The following is a 17,316-nucleotide window of genomic DNA, read 5'->3' on the forward strand; positions in this document are numbered from 1 at the left end:
CTATATTAGCAGTTTGCTTTAATCGCATATTAGATTACACTAAATAATAAAAAAATCAAATAAGCAAGTAATTAATAATTTCATATTAGGTATTTCAATGTTCGACATGCGACATTGATAATATATGAAGTTAAGAAGGGTGGGTGTTCAAATTTAAAGAGTCATAACCTACAGCGTCCTCGTTTAAGCTATATGTTGTAGTCGGATTTGTAATGTTACGAATGGGACGGTGTTGTTCTGACATACTGTAGATCGATAGAGTATCTTTTTTCATTTTAATCAGTGTACCCAGATATATATATATAAGCGTAGACTATTTGTGTGTTAGTGAGTGCGTAGAGGATACAATTGCAAAGATTAATCTTCTGTTTGTCATGGATGCTAGCATTATATGATTGCTGATGATATATTCTTGTCAATAAAAATGGAGATCGAATTTTTAGTTATATAAAAAGCAAAAAAGAAAAAAACGAGGAGAGAAAAATTATGTTTAATCTCGCCCCCCCCCCCCTTTATTAGTGTTAGAGACTTTAGAGAATTGAAATTAAGAAGATGACCCGCGTCCCCTACATTCTGTGGCTATACATGATAATGTAGTGTTTTATAAAGAAAAGTGTTTTAACACGTCGATAATCCACACAATAGATCTAAATTATTCAAAGCCAGGTTTATTTCACGCAATCCAGGGCTCAATATCCCGCTAGTGTTTGACAAATTTGCACGCTTAGATTTTATTTCACTCCATTTCAGCTTTTTAAAATTAAAGTTGTGTCTTCTTTTCCCTTTTTTTGTACGATGTGTCTATTAGTTTATTTGCCAATTGCTTCTTTACTACTACAGCTAATGCTACTTCTATTATTATTATTATTATTATTATTATTATTATTATTATTATTATTAAAATCACCGTATAGACCGTTTTCTTATTAAACAATCAGGATTCCTCCTGTTCGCTGATATTTTTTAGCTTTTTGACTACCTTATTTCACTTCAGTTACATAAAATGAACTGATATAACTGTTACCCTAGACACCGCGGTTCTTTAAATACGTAAATTCGTTGCAATTATAATTACTTAAAAATGTTTAAAAGCGATTAAAACCAATAATAAAGAAGTCATTCAACGGGTAACTATCACAATCCGCTCCATTTACACACACACACACACACACACATACACACACACAATAATAATAGACCTATATAAATAAACTTTTAAAAAATCGCCCGTTGAGCCTAAAAAGGGCACTTTTTCAAGTCTTTACATTTAATCATCGACATTTAAATCACAGCAGCCCTACTGGGCATAACGTCGTATTTTGGGCAGTAAACACTGGTTTGTTTATATAATCTGGAAACATCTCAGTTAGTTCATCCCATTGTTAACATAAAAATACTGTCGATCTTTTGGAACATTAAAAATAAATATTATTTTTCGGGTCTACGACCAAGTGGCATAAAAAGTGTGTTGTTTCATATGTTCTTTCCCATTGAAATAATACATCGCCTACTGGGACACCGCTGGCCTATTGAACCAGCTGTGTGGAACCTTACAAATCAATGCCTCCTCAGAATTGTGAGATTCACAGAATTTCAATGCCTTGTATATTTATTCAAGTACAAGCGTTTCCTCAGACAAAGCAACAGTTAGAGCTGAACGTCCCGCAGAGAGCGCTCAAAAGCTGTCGGTTGTACGCCAAAAGGCACTTCAAGCCTGCGAACTTTTTAATAATCACAAGCGCGTTTCCCAGACTTTAATAGTTCCTTTGATTTACGAACCGCCAACACTTACCGCATGTCTTTTTACTGGGGCTGGCTGCAAAGTTACACTTAAAGTAATTCTGATATTGGACAACTTCGCCGCTGAGTAGTCCTATTGCTGCCATGGGTTCCTTACTCCGCTGCAGTGCGCTATCTCTCTTCATACTGCTGCCCGCCGTCGTTCGCGTACACTGTCAAGCCGACGGCCAAATCGCCGCCATGTTTGATATACCGGAGACAGTAGAGGGTTCCAGCAACGTGAATCTCGCTCTATCTGGGTCCATTTTGTCCCGTCCCAAGATTCGATCTAAACTGGAGTGCACGTTATATTGTCTGGATGAACCGGAGTGCGCTTCTGTTAACTTAGGGAAAGCTGGGGAAGAATGGGTGTGCGAACTGAACACGGAAAAAGCGGCAGCGAACGCGCTGGCGTATAGGCAGGGCTTCATATATGTTGAGAAGGTAAGTTGAAACCATACATTTCAAAGATATTTCGTGGCGTTTTGAAATTTTAAAACATATTTCATGCGTTAGACATTCATATGGCAAAATAATAATAAAATAATAATAATAATAAATTAAACATTTAACATTTCATCAATTCCCCAAAGACACACCACGTTAATTCTACGTCTAAGAACTGTATTTATTCTTCATAAATACTTTGGGCAACAAAACCATGACACCTTTTAATTGTAGCTTTAAAAAATAAAACTTTTATTCTTTTATTCTGATGTTTTTCCAGGTCGAGACGGAATGTAAGTACCCTTATGTGTACAGTATATGTGTTGTAATGCCTGAAAGACATAAAATAATTTTACATGTTGTATTTACTCTAAAAATGTGTGACCCGAAGATTCAAATTGGCGAGGAGTCTGTTTCAAAAATAACTGAAGCCCAAAAATTGTTCTAAATATTTAGACCAAAATTTTAGACTTCTTTGACACACATTGAAATTGATCTAGTAGTAGTTCAGTGATATACGAAAAGTTTTATATATAGCAGTTAAGATATGGCTTATATTTCACAACGATGTTAACTTGAAGTGGACTTATGTTGTACTGAATCAAACTTTATCCACGATTTAAGATCAAATGTTTCTACCAATTTTCAGGCTTTTATTGTGATCACACACTGTACTTTGGTGATATTTCATTACATGCTGTCAGCGCTTTTGTTTTCGGACCATTGATTTATCAAATAAAAAGTACAAAATAAAAGTACGGACATTTTAGTCGAGATAAGCTAGCTAACCAATGTTTGATGCCCATTTCAACGCAGAAAAAATTATGTCATGTCATGTCAGAATGTGACGTGGTCTTTTTCTGTTTCGAAATGTCAAGTATCATGTTAGTGATATTTAATTCGTCAACAGAAAGAAGACCCAAATAAAGCAAGAGATACTTTACAAAAAAATGTTCACAGTTGTTTTTACGCATATCGGCATTTATGCATTCCACTGATCAAATCAAAGAAATCAACATAAATTATTCAAAATGAACTTTCATTTCCCGATGTGGAGAGTGTGAGAGTCCCCCCCCCCCCCCCCTCCCCCTTGACAGAGAGTCCGCTTCCCATTCATTTGTACAGGTAAGCCCCACTTAAAGCCTCTCTTACAACCCGTCGTGCGTGCTTAGAGATCGTGCGTCCTCGGAGTTCTCGTCAGACGTAGCGTTGTCGCAGGATGAAAATTAAATCGCAGCGGACGAAGTAGTAAGTACTTTATGAGTAGGTGTGTCGTGCTCTAAACGTGGGGCCCGCAAGTGGTCTGTACGCCTTTTTTTTTTTTTGGAAGTAGGAAGAAGTACTCGTGTCGCACACAGTGAGTGAGAAAATCATACGTGTATTGCAAGTGAAGCGTACGTTTTCAGAAACCGTACTTACGAAGTAAGAGAAACGTAAGAGAAACGTAATAAGCACGGAAGTGGAACGCACGGATAATCAAAATAATATAAAAGGGAGCACCGAGTCTCTTCATCATTCACTGTTTTGGCTTCCAAAAAGGCACTTCCAAGAAGGATGCGCCATCGACTTCTACAGCTGCTAATGCTAGAGGAGGCCGAAGATCGTGACGCAATGCTGGCAGTGGTTGCTCGGGATCGCCTGCACTTTTATCGTGCTGGGCACGTGCGTCGTGTTAGTGTGACGCACTTCACAGGTATGGTAGTAGTACTCGCCACGCACTTTGGAAGTAAGATAAACGCACGGAAGAAGTGCGCTCACCCCCCTTTTTGTGAACACGTACATTGAAAGCAAGTTAAACTTACGAGTCTCTTGCGTGGTAAGTACGTCTTCGTGGTAAAATACCCCGTAATTTCTGCATGCTTTTCCTGCGTTACACGCACGCCTAGCGCACTTACTCAGTACTTTTGTCTTGCGTGCTACGAGCGTGCTCCAGGCGTTCTATTTGTCGCAGACAGGTCGTCGCGAAAAACTGGCCGGCCAGTTTTCGGGCTGCGTGCTTTGCGTCGTGTTTGCGTCCACCAAAAATAGTACGCTCCACGTGCGTGTATCTTACTACTTGGCCAATTTTTTGCACGCAAACCGCTCGTAGAAGCACGCACGACCGGTTGTAAGAGTAGCTTAAGCTTAGGTCCCAACTACGTTTTGGACGCACGGTTTAGGTTCCTTGCATCCGGCTAGGACGTAGCTAGATCGCAGGGAAGGAATCAAGTAATTGGTGAAAAGTTTCTACGTGCTGTTTGCGTCCTCCAAAAGTCGCAAGATGGACGTGCTCCTCACGCACGAACTCCCACGTTTTCCCCATTTTTTTGGCCGTAGAGCACACGTAACAGCCCGTGCGTTCGGTTGGGATATAGGCTTTAGTTCAGGCTAACCCTAACCATTATAAGTAAATGGAGGGCGGACTTTCTGCGTCAAGGACTCTCACTTTCGTTACACTGGTGTAACAGGAACTCCGCTAGGAACCGTAGTCCACTTCCCATTACTTTGTACAGGTGACATTCATCCCACATTGTAACCCTTAAGCCTAGGTCCCAACTACGTTTTGGACGCACGGTTTTTTAGGTTCCTTGCGTCCGACTAGAACGTAGCTAGATCGCAGGGAAGGAATCAAGTAATTAGTGATTGCAAAGAGTTGATCATGTCAAAAAGTTTCTACGTGCTGTTTGCGTCCTCCAAAAGTCGCACGATGGACGTGCTCCTTACGCACGAACTCCCACGTTTTCCCCATTTTTTGGCCGTAGACCAGACATCGCAGCCCATCCGTTCGGTTGGGACTTAGGCTTTATACTCCAACTAACCCTAACCTGTACTAAACATATGGGACCCCGGGGCTTCCATTCCTAGGACTTCCATTCCTGTTACGCCGGTATATTCCTTTCCATTCCAGCAAACAAAAACATTACTTGCCCGCCACAGTTCATCCACAAGTTTGAAGGCCACTGCTACTACTACAACAACACGTCAATTGATTGGCCCGTGGCACGGAGCACGTGCGAGTCAATGGGAGCTTATCTGCTCGAGATTATGACGGAGGAGGAGAACGACTTTATCGCGAGTGTCCTCCTGGCAGAGGGGGGTAAGTACTGAAGGGGTAGATCTTTTCATCCTCCATGTTTGACCATCTTCCGACAGGAAAAAAAAAATAGATACCCGTCGATGTGAACTTTAAAATCTTATACCGTCTTCCGGAAGCCGGCCCCAATAATCCGCCCCTGTACTGGGATGAGAACTTGCATTGTGAGGGTTTCAATTTCGAAGATCTAAAATCAGTATATTGTATATGAAAACGTTTTTAAAATGCCTGTTTCAAACTGTGCCATTTTTATATCTATCGTTATGTATTTTAGTTCAATTAGTAACTTGTATATTTGTTATTTGCTTCGAATAGACGAATTTAATTACATAAATTTAATATATAAATAACACCCGAACTATAAGGCATGTTGCGACAATTTATGCAGTTTGAAGAAAAAAATTTTATAAATGAAAAGAGGCGCTGAATTTAGTGTCTTGTGTCTAGTTTCCAAGTTCGTATTTAAAAAACGAACCATAAAAATGTACAAAACGTCAAATCCAAATGCAATGACGTGTCAACCAATAGTTTGTGACTGGGAAAATATATAACTTTTATCTTTTGATAATTTCGATTTGGCAGATAAATACTGACGTCTAACGCATTTCTTTCCTGCTTCTAAGACTTAAATTTTCCAGTTTTTACATTGTTCTAAATCAGCACAAAGATAGATGTATTATTGGATAATTAGTAGCAGGAAAAAAAAAACATTTTCGGTATCTGGACGAAAATAACTGGTAACAATATCCCTAAGAATTTCGATTTGGCAGATAAATTCTTACGTCTGATGCATTCCTTTCTAGCTACTAAGACGTACGTCTGGATGGGCGGGCTACTGACGGGGACCCAAGAACGTACCTGGGTCCACAGTGGGCTCAGTCTGACCCGGCCAGACTTCGTCCCGTTCTCGGAGTGGACGAATTGGGAGGCTTACGTCATGTTCAGGAGGTCCAACTCGGACTGGGTGGACTGCACGTCCCGATGTATGAGCAGCACCGCTTATATGTGTGAGATGGGGTGAACGGCGAGTGTGCATGCTGGAAGCAATGCCACACCTTACGCAATGAGAGGCTCAACTAACACAATGTGACACGACCCAGGACTTGATGTGGGAGGGGGGGGGGGCGAAAAGAAAATTAATATTTTTCTCAATAGGTTAGTCAACACAAATATAACACAGCGAAGAAAACAATTTCACTCTTGCGTTAGACACGTTTACACAAGTAAATACAATAGGCTACTGTTTAATGTTGTTTTGCTTCTTTTCTTTTTGTTGCTATGATTAGGAAGAAAAGGAAGAAGACACTGTTGGGAAGAAAGGGGGGTGGGGATACCGACTACAGCACTGTTATTGAGATAAAATAATAATTAACCATAAAAATTGGACCTTAAATGATATCACAACTTACCAACTCTCACACCTCAAATGCTGTCCCATCTTATACATTGCCTCATCTTTGTCACAGTGTCACATCGTCAGGGCCGTACACATCATCAGGGCCGTAGCCTGAGCAAAATGCCAGGGGGGGGGGGGGCAGTAAGCGGACACGAGGGGGCAAAGCCCCCGAGGGGGAAGGGGGTGGGAGGGGGTTTACCCCTCGCACGGTGTGGAAAATTTTTAAAAACTGTGTGTATAATACTGCATTCTGGTGCATTTTAACTGTTATTTATTGGTCAATCAGAAGTCAGAAATTGTGGGTTCATTTTGCCATAAGTACAGTCATTTTTTCAACACAGCAGCTCCCTCAGGGAGGGTGAGCTTTTTGGCATGAACTGAGTTGGCTAAAAACAGTACACCTTTGTAAACAGATTGTTGAATGATTGTCTAGTGGCCATGAGTGCCTTTTCTCACAGAATTGATACCAACTTAGCAATTATTTTTTTTACCTTTGCGATTATTTTTTTGCGCCCCAATTTCCAGGGGGGGGCAGCTGCCCCCCCCCCCCCCCCCCCCCACCCCGGAGGCTACGGCCCTGATCGTATAAATTTACATATGAATACCAGTCAAATCTCACACAGCGTATAGTCACATCTAACACACTGTCACATCTAATACATGGCATCAATTGGCCCCACAGTAATGAAGATCAATGTAAATACGGTACACATAATGATGAAATATAATGGTTTATTTACACATTTGTGTATATTTACATGTATACGTAAAATTACTACTTACAATATCATTTTGTTTCACCTCTTTCCCTGTGAAACTATTTGTACATGTAAAAACATTGTGCTTGATTGCTCTTCTCACAGATGGACTGTAATAACTGTTCCTTGTTTTCTGTAAACAGTGCCTTCATAAGTTTTTACAATTACATCGCTAATTTTTAATGTTACTTCTTAGCACATTCACTGCTTTATAAATGTAGTGTAGGACAATAAAATTTTAAAACATGCATCTGACTCATTTACTGTAATACATGTGACAAAAAATTTTGTTCAACTTTGAGAATTGCCTGCAAGGTGCACAGTATTTCTTTTGATAAGCACCAATAAAAAGTACAAAATCAACAAATCCCCAAATAAATGATCTCCTACATTTTCTTGGGGAATAATGTTTTATAACTGAGGACGATGAACTTAAATAATGCTTCATTTTGAACACCATTTAAAATACTGGTGATGACTGAAGCAATTTTCTGATCAGTCATGTGACCTGTCACATGATCTGTCACATGACCTACCATTAAGAGTCATGTGATTTATTACCAATTTTACTGTAACTATCATCTAACAAGGTATAACTATGGTTCTTCACTCCTTTCTTTTTACCTCATATAAATTACCATGCCCATCATTTTGTTTTCATTGTTGACCATAAAAAAAAACATAATAGTATATAAACTTGCAATTGCAGTAACTTTCAGATATAAAACAACTTTTAAACTTAAAAAAGAAACAAGGCAGCAAAGCTGTCAAATGTACAGACAAAAACACAAAATAAAAATGCAGAAAATGGTTCATTTTGTCAATTTTGATGCCTACAATAGCACTGTCAATCAACGCTGAAATTTAATCATGCACAACAGGTGACATCGTCAATAACAGGAGCTGATCCAGAGATATTTTCTGACAGTATTCCAAATTATCTTTGTTGATCCATCCTACATTTTTGATGGTCTTCCAACAGAAAAAAGAGATGCCCATCAATGTGAACTTTAAAATCTGAAAGACCCAGAAGATGGCCTCAATCCACCCCTGCAATAAGATTACAGTTTCAGGACCAAATTCACATAATGAAAATCCCAATATCTAAATAATGATGACAGTGCATAAAATAATATTACATAATGTTTAAAGAAATAAAAACCAGTGCAACTGCTTATGTGAAAATACAGAAAATGTGAAGAGCTTCAGGTGGATGGGAGCTGAAAATGCCAGTGTTTGAAAAAAAAAATTAAAAAGAAAACACAAAAATATCCCATTAAAGCTACTATTCAAACTTTTAATCTTGCTGTAATAACATGATATGAATAACCCCAATGTGTTTGAGGATAATAAGACACTGTTATTCATCTATTTTTTTGTTTTGTTTTGTTAACTTATTTGCAATATTAAACAACATTTACCTGCATAATTATCATAGATTCCTAATTATGTGACACAGTTAAGAGAGCTTAACCTATGGGACTTTACTGGGAAGTCTCAGCGTGTGTTTTATGTAATCTTATTTAATGGGCACTTGGAAATCAATTAGGCAAATGATTTTATAGCTCTGAATTTAGCTTGTGACTATCCCAAGGGGCAATTACCACCATCCATACATAGTAGCCCCATATAGCACTCTATAGAGCTACATTGCTTCCAAAACGGAAAACAATCACACTGATTTTCCAACACAAACTGCACATCAGTCTTACGAAACTTTTCAGTAAGTTTGAGTATCATAAGTAACATGGTTTTTCCTTAATGGTCATTCCGGCAGCCATTTCCAAAATTAGGGTTTTCTTCAACTTTTATGCAATATAATATAATGACCATTAATTTTTAATAATAAAATAAAAGTATCATGGATTTACAGAAAATGTGACATGGAAATGTCTTCAAGGCCATGGAAGTTCAGAGTCACACTTTCAAAATGCTAAAATGTAAACAAAAGATAACTGTATTGAATTGATTTTCTTTCCATTTTCAACATCTTTTTTTCATATAACAAAATAATCAATTTACTGTCATTTTTAAATGAACAACTAAGAAAATTGCTGTCATAGGAAAAATATCAATAGAACAATTTTAAATTGCCATATTGCTCCATTCTGAGATTCTGAACATGGTGAATGATTGAATCTGACAAACTGTAAAGATATGAGTTTATTATTATTTCCATTTTTGACACTTTGTTATATAATACACAATAACAGGTTAACCATCTTTTTTATATAATCAACTAACAATATTGTTAAGATGCAGAAAATGTCAAAAGAACACCTTTACATATTTAATTAGTTCACAGAGGAGATTCTTAACATGCCTAAGAATTAAATCAAAGGAAAAAAAAAACACTTATATACAAAAAAAGGCATAACTTCACCAAAACTGAACCATTTTCAAACTCCATCTGTATTTCAGTAAGACTGATCTCCCCTGTAAATTTCAAGACAATTGGCCAATTGATTTTTCTTGAAATGCGTTAGCGGTATTGCATACATGCTGAAAAAAGTGAAAAAAACAGCATAACTTCCATAAAATTGGTCCGATCACGCTGATTTTCAAACTTTGCCTATGTAATATGAATATTCATCAGTTCTGTAAGTTTCAAGCCAAAAGGTAAAACAGTTTTTCACTTATCGTGTATCAGTGTTGCATTATGCTAAAAAAATTAAAAAATAGCATAACTTCCATAAAAATGACCCGATAAAGCTGATTTTCAAACTTGACCTGCGTATTATAAATATTCATCAGTTCTGTAAGTTTCAAGCCAAAAGGTAAAATGGTTTTCCACTTATCGTGTTATCGGTGCTGCATATATGCTGAAAAAAGTGAAAAAACAGCATAAATTCCCTAAAAATGACCCAATCATGCTGTTTTTCGAACTTGACCTGCGTATTATGAATATTCATCAGTTCTGTAAGTTTCAAGCCAAAAGGTAAAATGGTTTTCCACTTATCGTGTTATCGGTGCTGCATATATGCTGAAAAAAGTGAAAAAACAGCATAAATTCCCTAAAAATGGCCCAATCATGCTGATTTTCGAACTTGACCTGCGTATTAAGAATTTTCATCAGTTCTGTAAGTTTCAAGCCAAAAGGTAAAATGGTTTTCCACTTACTGTGTTATCGGTGCTGCATATATGCTGAAAAAGTGAAAAAACAGCATAAATTCCCTAAAAATGGACCAATCCTGCCGATTTTCGAACTTGACCTGCATGTTATGAATATTCATCAGTTCTGTAAGTTTCAAGCCAAAGGGTAAAATGGTTTTCCACTTATTGTGTTATCGGTGCTGCATATATGTTGAAAAAAGTGAAAAAACAGCATAAATTCCCTAAGAGTGACCCGATCATGCTGATTTTCGAACTTGACCTGCGTATTATGAATATTCATCAGTTCTGCAAGTTTCAAATCAAAAGGCAAAATGGCTTTCCACTTATCGTGTTATCGGTAAAAGTGCACGGCGACGGCGACGACGGCGACAGCGACGACGGCGACGACAGACGCAGATGATGGCTATATGTACAGACACATCTGTGTCTGTACATAAAAAAAAGTAGAAACTCGAGAATCCGGATAATTTTGGTTACCACAGAACATTGCTCTTGATTGCTACATTATTCGAAAGAACTCTTTCTCTGTAATCAATATACATGCATTATCAACGTGACTGTTTAAGGTTCCTGTTTCTCATAACTCTTTGTTCCAAAGTGATCAACATCACTTAAATCAGTAATACTATACATGCACTATTGTTAAATGTGTTTGTGAGGGACGGCAAGCATTTAACATCAATCAAAGAAACAGGCAGGAGGCCCCAAGATTTTCACATTAACATGTGTTCACAATGTTTAAATCAAACTGCAAAACTGTCTTAACGAGCAATCAAATCAACAAATCACATAGGAACTAACATGATGTTTTTAGACTTCAATAATCCCTTATGAAGACGTTAACAAGCATGCTATTTGGACATCCCTAAATATATATGCCACATTGCTATTGGGCAATCCCTTGTGAAGATAAAAGCAAGCATTCTACTGGGCAATCCCTTGTGAAGATAAAAGCAAGCATTCTATTGGGCAATCCCTTGTGAAGATATAAGCAAGCATTCTATTGGGCAATCCCTTGTGAAGATATAAGCAAGCATTCTATTGGGCAATCACTGAGACACTGACACAATATTGATACAAACTGAAATTTTGATCCCACATTTTTGCAGACTCTAAAAGTTGGCAACAGGAAACAAGTTAGTCATTCTTTATGTGAATGTACTGTCTTGCTGTATTAAAAGTTATCTCTGGGTGAATTCTTAACAAAGATTCAAAGAGTGAAGCAAGTGTCTTCTTACTCCTTCAACTCTGACTAAGCTTAAATACTTTTAATGATGCTTAAGTGTGCCCAATGATTTTTTTTCATGTGATCATCCAAAATAAATAAATAAATAATAAATAATTAATAAATGCAATTCTAGTGACAAGTGTGCCGGAATTTCACAAATTTTTCACAGCACCAAAAGTAACGACTCAAAAAGGGCCTCCAAAAATATTCTTGAAGACAGATCCTCATGAATCTGCTCACATAATTTCTAAATGATGTTTAGACAGGTTAAATTAGTTGCTAAAAAGGAGTCTATGATACGCTGAGGATGTAAACTGCAGATCTGGTCAAGGGTCACAGAGTCGGACAGTCCAAGGTGAACTGACCCAAAAGTTTAATATCTTTATCAAATGATGTTTCAGTCAGTGGAGTTCCAATGTGGCATCTCATTTTTTCTTCCTCTCCGCCGTGCATTTCGGACAGAACCACTTCCCTTTTGGCTTGGTAGTGAGGCCAACGCAGGCAAAATGGAACCATTCTATAGGACACTGAAACAAAAGAAAGAAAACACATTTATGTCAATATTGATTTGTATTTTGTAGCCAAACCATTCTATAGGACACTGAAACCAAAGTTAGAAAACTCATTTATGTCAATAGCAATTTGTATTTTGCGGCCAAATCTTGTATCTGTTTTCATAATCTCAAGTATAGTGTATTTATAATAATAAATCAATTTAACTAAACCACAGCAACTAACACTTTTTGTCCATTCAGTCCTTACGAGATAATTACAGCACATTACTTATCTGCAAGACTGCCAGACACCTGTAAAAACACGAACAGTACTGCTGTAAGCTGAACTGAACTAATTCAAATTTGTGCAACTTAAAATTTTATGCAGAGTTTACTGTATCTCTTTTCTTTTCACACCCTCTCCTTTACCAAATTCCTCCCTCTCTCCTTGTCTTCTTTTCACTTGTATCCTTTCCTATTGCTTTATCTTTACTTCTCTCCTTTTACCTTTTCTCCCTCACACTACCTTTCTCTTTCCTTCTCTCTCCCTCCCTCTCTCTCTGCCTTTCTCTCTCCCCCTCTCTCTCCAAACTTTTTTCTCTCTCTGCCTGTCTTTTGGTCTCTCTCTCTTTCAGTCACTCTCTCTTTACCCCCCCCTCTCTCCCTCTCTCTCTCTCACTGCCTGTCTCTTTCTGATTCTCTCCCCCCCCCTCTCCTCTACTCACATCTGGGTTATCACAGCCAATCATTTCACCATAGGACACTTGATGACACAGGCAGTACGTGGGCTCGTTGGGGTCCACAGGCATGTCCAACACGTCTGAGGGATGTGCAATCGACAGCGGCAGGGCAGGTATGGTGTTGGTCATCACCAGCTCAGGTCTGAAATAAATACACAAATGAAAATGTACAGAAACTGTTAACATCATGTAAATTGTCATCAGAGAACTTCAATCATCATTTAACCCCCTCTCCAAAGAAAAAAAAATGTGTCAAAGTGACCAAGGCTTTATGTTATGGCTCAAAATCTTGAATTGTTAACATCAGTCAAAATGCATTCAACTACAGAGATTTCAATTTTGGATGGCTAATTTTGAAAATTCATATAAGTGAATAATAAGCACTCTTGTTGGCCTTTGATCCCAATAATTAGACTTAATGTTCACATCGTTCATAACCTTCTTAGAGATGATGATAAAAATGGCAGAATTAAAAAAAAATATATATATATGGTATAACATAAAAATATATCACTTACTCTGGCTCTACTGGCTGGTTCTTCTTTTTCTTCTTTCTAGGAATTTCATCATCAAAATCATCTTTTTGTCCTTTCTTCCTCTTTTTCTCTGATTTGTCACCTTTTTCTAAAATAAGAAATAAACAAATCATTAATAATACAAAAAACTTATCACAATATGAATCATTTAAACGTATAAAAGTAACATAATTATATAACAGGTATGATCCAAGGGTCCAGAGAGCATATAAATCATTATACCAAACAAAAACTGTAATACTGAAAGACTATAAATTAAGGGGCATTTTCACATCTATCACTAGTTACAGCTGTCTTCTGTACTACTCCCCATTACACTTGGGACATAATGAAATATTTTATAAAATGATTTAAAACTATGAAGTCCTGATTGCCCTTTCAGAAAGAAAATTTGGACTCCATAAACATCGTGCAGCTCATGGACAAACAGCAATGGAGAGTTCAAACATTAGAATTAGTCTTACAAAACCCTGGCTAAACCTCTGCGCAGGACTATATCACATATGATATAACCATAAATGGTCAATCTTTGAATGGCGAAATTTGTGAATTTTACAGACACTGTATTTTTTAAGCCATAATTTCTTAAAATGACAACATTCCAATAGAGTAGTAGCAAAATAATTTTAAAAAAAAGGCCACTGCATAGTTCTATTCTATACAGTGAAAAAAACCACCAATGCCATATCCATTTTTTTTATCATGATTATACCGTCATGTATCTGAAAATTTGATCATTTCAACCTATTGAAAAGACCAAGTAATCACTGTAGTGATTCCAGTGTCCACTACTTTGTACACTTACTTTTCTGCCCAGTGTCTGGCCCTGGGGTACTCTGACTGCCCCCTCCCACTACTCTGTACACTTACTTTTCTGCCCAGTGTCTGGCCCTGGGGTACTCTGACTGCCCCCTCCCACTACTCTGTACACTTACTTTTCTGCCCAGTGTCTGGCCCTGGGGTACTCTGACTGCCCCCATCCACTACTCGGGTACTCTGACTGCCCCCATCCACTACTCTGTACACTTACTTTTCTGCCCAGTGTCTGGCCCTGGGGTACTCTGACTGCCCCCATCCACTACTCGGGTACTCTGACTGCCCCCATCCACTACTCTGTACACTTACTTTTCTGCCCAGTGTCTGGCCCTGGGGTACTCTGACTGCCCCCTCCCACTACTCTGTACACTTACTTTTCTGCCCAGTGTCTGGCCCTGGGGTACTCTGACTGCCCCCTCCCGTCTTGGCGTTCAACGTCTTCTCTTTCAGCTCCGCCTCAAACCTTGCAAGGTCAGAGTCCAGCCGTCGTATATGTTTGTCCACCTGAAATGTACCACACTCAATGTCCATAGGATAACAGTAAGAACATTATGACTTGTTCTTGTATATCACTGATCTCAGTGTGGTTGCTAATAGACATATTAAACACACAACCTTTTCCATCCCTGTTCTCAAGCCCTTTATATCATAGTTTTAAAATAATCTTTGTCTAGTATCTTATACTTGGCCAAGTGACTGACTATCCTGAGTGAGAATGGTTCACAGGTGTATCAACACCAAAAGACCTTTGGGCATTTAGCCTGATGATGCTCTTTTAAGAAAAGCCAAATGTAGCCGTTTCACTGCTATTTTTGTTCCATCATTGTTTACATTACTATCACTAAAACGTCAGTAAATATAGCAGCCATTGTCTAATACCTTTTTCCTTGAATTCTTTCTCTCTTTTTCTTCTCTCTCTCACACACACACACTAACACACACATACATTCTCTTGCTCTCTTCTTAGTTGTAGTAAAATCCAAGCTCCATTTTTCTGCTTTAAAATTCTGATAGCTTCTTGACAACCATTTGTCCTCCATCTCAACAGAATCTCAACAAAATCTCACCATTTCGTACGTCTGCATGGCCAGCTGTACTTTGTCATCTCCGTATTCTCGGCTCTTCCCAAATAATTTCTTGATATTGTCCATCTGTTTTGTTCGTTTGTCTGATGAATAGTGTTTGACATTTTTCAAATATTCTTCTGACATTTTGTCAATGTCTTTTAATACATCTAAAATAAAGAATTAACCACATAATGTTATTACTGTATGGTACACATATTATGAAATTTGTCACTGAAAATGATTTTAATTTCATTTATAATTCAAATAACTGTGAGAGCTTTAACTCTCATCTTCATACAGAGTAAATGAAAAAAAAAAAAAATTAAAATCCCTATATTTCAAGTTGTGCTGCAAGTTGTAAATAAAATTGAAGTCTAAAATCCAGGGCCAAGATTCAGTCTTGAATTCTCCTGTATAATACTTCACAAGTGTTTTGTAGGTAAATGTATTTTGCATGTGTTCTTCACGTTAATATACCTTGTGATCGTTGATCCAAATCCCGCATTAAGTTGAAATTTCTCTGGAGTTCCATTGGCAGACATTCCAGACCTGCAAAAGAAAATCACAATAATCTTATATAATATCATGACAATTTCAACAGCCTTATAAATAGCATCACAATCACTGAACATCCTTCAATAATAGTTAAAGATTTAAAAATATGTCCATCCCAATGCTATCCTTAATGACATTCAAAATACTAAATATCTTTACCGTTATTCAATTGATCATTACCCACTACAGAAGGTATCTGTACTCTAATGATTTTAACACACTATAATACAATATCATCTGGTCCTATTCTTCTGAGCTAAATTAATTTCTCATCCAGCATTTGTTCATTTAAACCACACCTGCTTTGTGATTTAACCAAATTTTATTCTTAGCAAAAATAAATAAATAATAAGAGAAACGAAAAAGTTCAAAAGGACTAGAGTTTACTCTTTGCCTGCATGGATTTCAATATGGATCTTTAAGTAAATTTTAAAATATTAAAATGTCATGGGGTTTCAAGAAAAAATAGAAGAGGCCTATAAATTATTTTCATCCTTTTTCAAATATCTTTTCAATGATTAAGCAATAATAATAAACTCCAAAAATTAAAAAGAAATTAAGTAAAAAAAAAAAAAAAAAAAAATTGTGTAATTAAATCTGTCGATATGATGTCTGCAGAAAGCATGTTTCACGTATAAGAAGCTTATCATCCAATCTCCACCCCCACCCCCTCTTTCTTCTGGCCTCTGGGCTTTCAAAAGGTCACCACCATTATCGTTGATTTCAATCAGAACTAGGTCAAGTCAACAATAATCGATTGATGCTACTTGGCGCTAATTTCAATTTCCGGGTTTTACGTCAAAGATGCTATTAAAGTCGTCGACGGCTCGTCTTCATCTTTGCCAACAGGTTGAAATTTTCGAACATAATGTTGATATCTAGCTAACAACAACAGACTGGCTGTGATTTTTTGTTTATTTGTGGGGAAAATGGCGCAATTTTTTATCAAGTTTAAATCGAGCAATTTTTAGTGGGTTTGTTGGTCTCTCTGACTTTCTCTAGCCTAAGAGCAAAAATCCTCACAATCTTCACACACTAAACATTCGATCTACTAAAAATTAATTTTCAAAATGAAAACATTTGTCGGAAATTAGTTCATAAACCTACTGTCAAGATAGTGCTCCAAATACATTGCGGTCGCCATCTCGTAGTTTTCAGTCACGTGATCAGTTTATCCGTAAAATTTGTAACATGGAAGCCATAAAATACACAAATATATTTCCAATGTTCTTCCTGTGTTGTTTATTTGCCTGACATATATTTTTACACATTGTTAACAAAACAAATTGAATACACCATGTTTTTAAAACGGT

General features: G+C 37.3%; 2 protein-coding genes across 2 annotated transcripts; one reads left to right on the top strand and one right to left on the bottom strand.

Moving 5' to 3' along the window:
* Window positions 1-1,656: 1,656 nt before the first annotated feature.
* LOC106179751 (C-type lectin domain family 4 member A) lies at window positions 1,657-6,320 on the top strand. The gene is made up of 4 exons (XM_013563484.2): window positions 1,657-2,223; window positions 2,507-2,519; window positions 5,114-5,302; window positions 6,103-6,320. The coding sequence occupies exons 1-4, from the start codon at window positions 1,885-1,887 to the stop codon at window positions 6,318-6,320; spliced, it is 759 nt and encodes a 252-aa protein (XP_013418938.2). The 5' UTR covers window positions 1,657-1,884.
* A 4,700-nt stretch (window positions 6,321-11,020) lies between these two features.
* On the bottom strand, window positions 11,021-17,293 carry LOC106179758 (inhibitor of growth protein 4). The gene is made up of 7 exons (XM_013563496.3): window positions 17,111-17,293; window positions 15,926-15,997; window positions 15,449-15,615; window positions 14,756-14,885; window positions 13,548-13,653; window positions 13,015-13,171; window positions 11,021-12,322 (listed from the first exon to the last, which is right to left on the bottom strand). The coding sequence occupies exons 1-7, from the start codon at window positions 17,145-17,147 to the stop codon at window positions 12,221-12,223; spliced, it is 771 nt and encodes a 256-aa protein (XP_013418950.1). The 5' UTR covers window positions 17,148-17,293; the 3' UTR covers window positions 11,021-12,220.
* Between the last annotated feature and the right edge of the window lie 23 nt (window positions 17,294-17,316).

This window comes from Lingula anatina, chromosome 9, assembly GCF_051362555.1.
Source record: "Lingula anatina isolate TDL-2025a chromosome 9, LinAna3.0, whole genome shotgun sequence".
Taxonomy (NCBI): domain Eukaryota; kingdom Metazoa; phylum Brachiopoda; class Lingulata; order Lingulida; family Lingulidae; genus Lingula; species Lingula anatina.

Coding starts and splice junctions, on each gene's coding strand:
- LOC106179751 (XM_013563484.2), top strand. CDS start 1,885: ATGGGTTCCTTACTCCGCTGCAGTGCGCTATCTCTCTTCATACTGCTG. Junction 5,303..6,102: donor TGTCCTCCTGGCAGAGGGGG/GTAAGTACTGAA, acceptor ATTCCTTTCTAG/CTACTAAGACGTACGTCTGG.
- LOC106179758 (XM_013563496.3), bottom strand. CDS start 17,147: ATGGCGACCGCAATGTATTTGGAGCACTATCTTGACA. Junction 13,172..13,547: donor AACCAGCCAGTAGAGCCAGA/GTAAGTGATATA, acceptor TATTTATTTCAG/ACCTGAGCTGGTGATGACCA. Junction 12,323..13,014: donor TTGGCTGTGATAACCCAGAT/GTGAGTAGAGGA, acceptor CTTTTGTTTCAG/TGTCCTATAGAATGGTTCCA.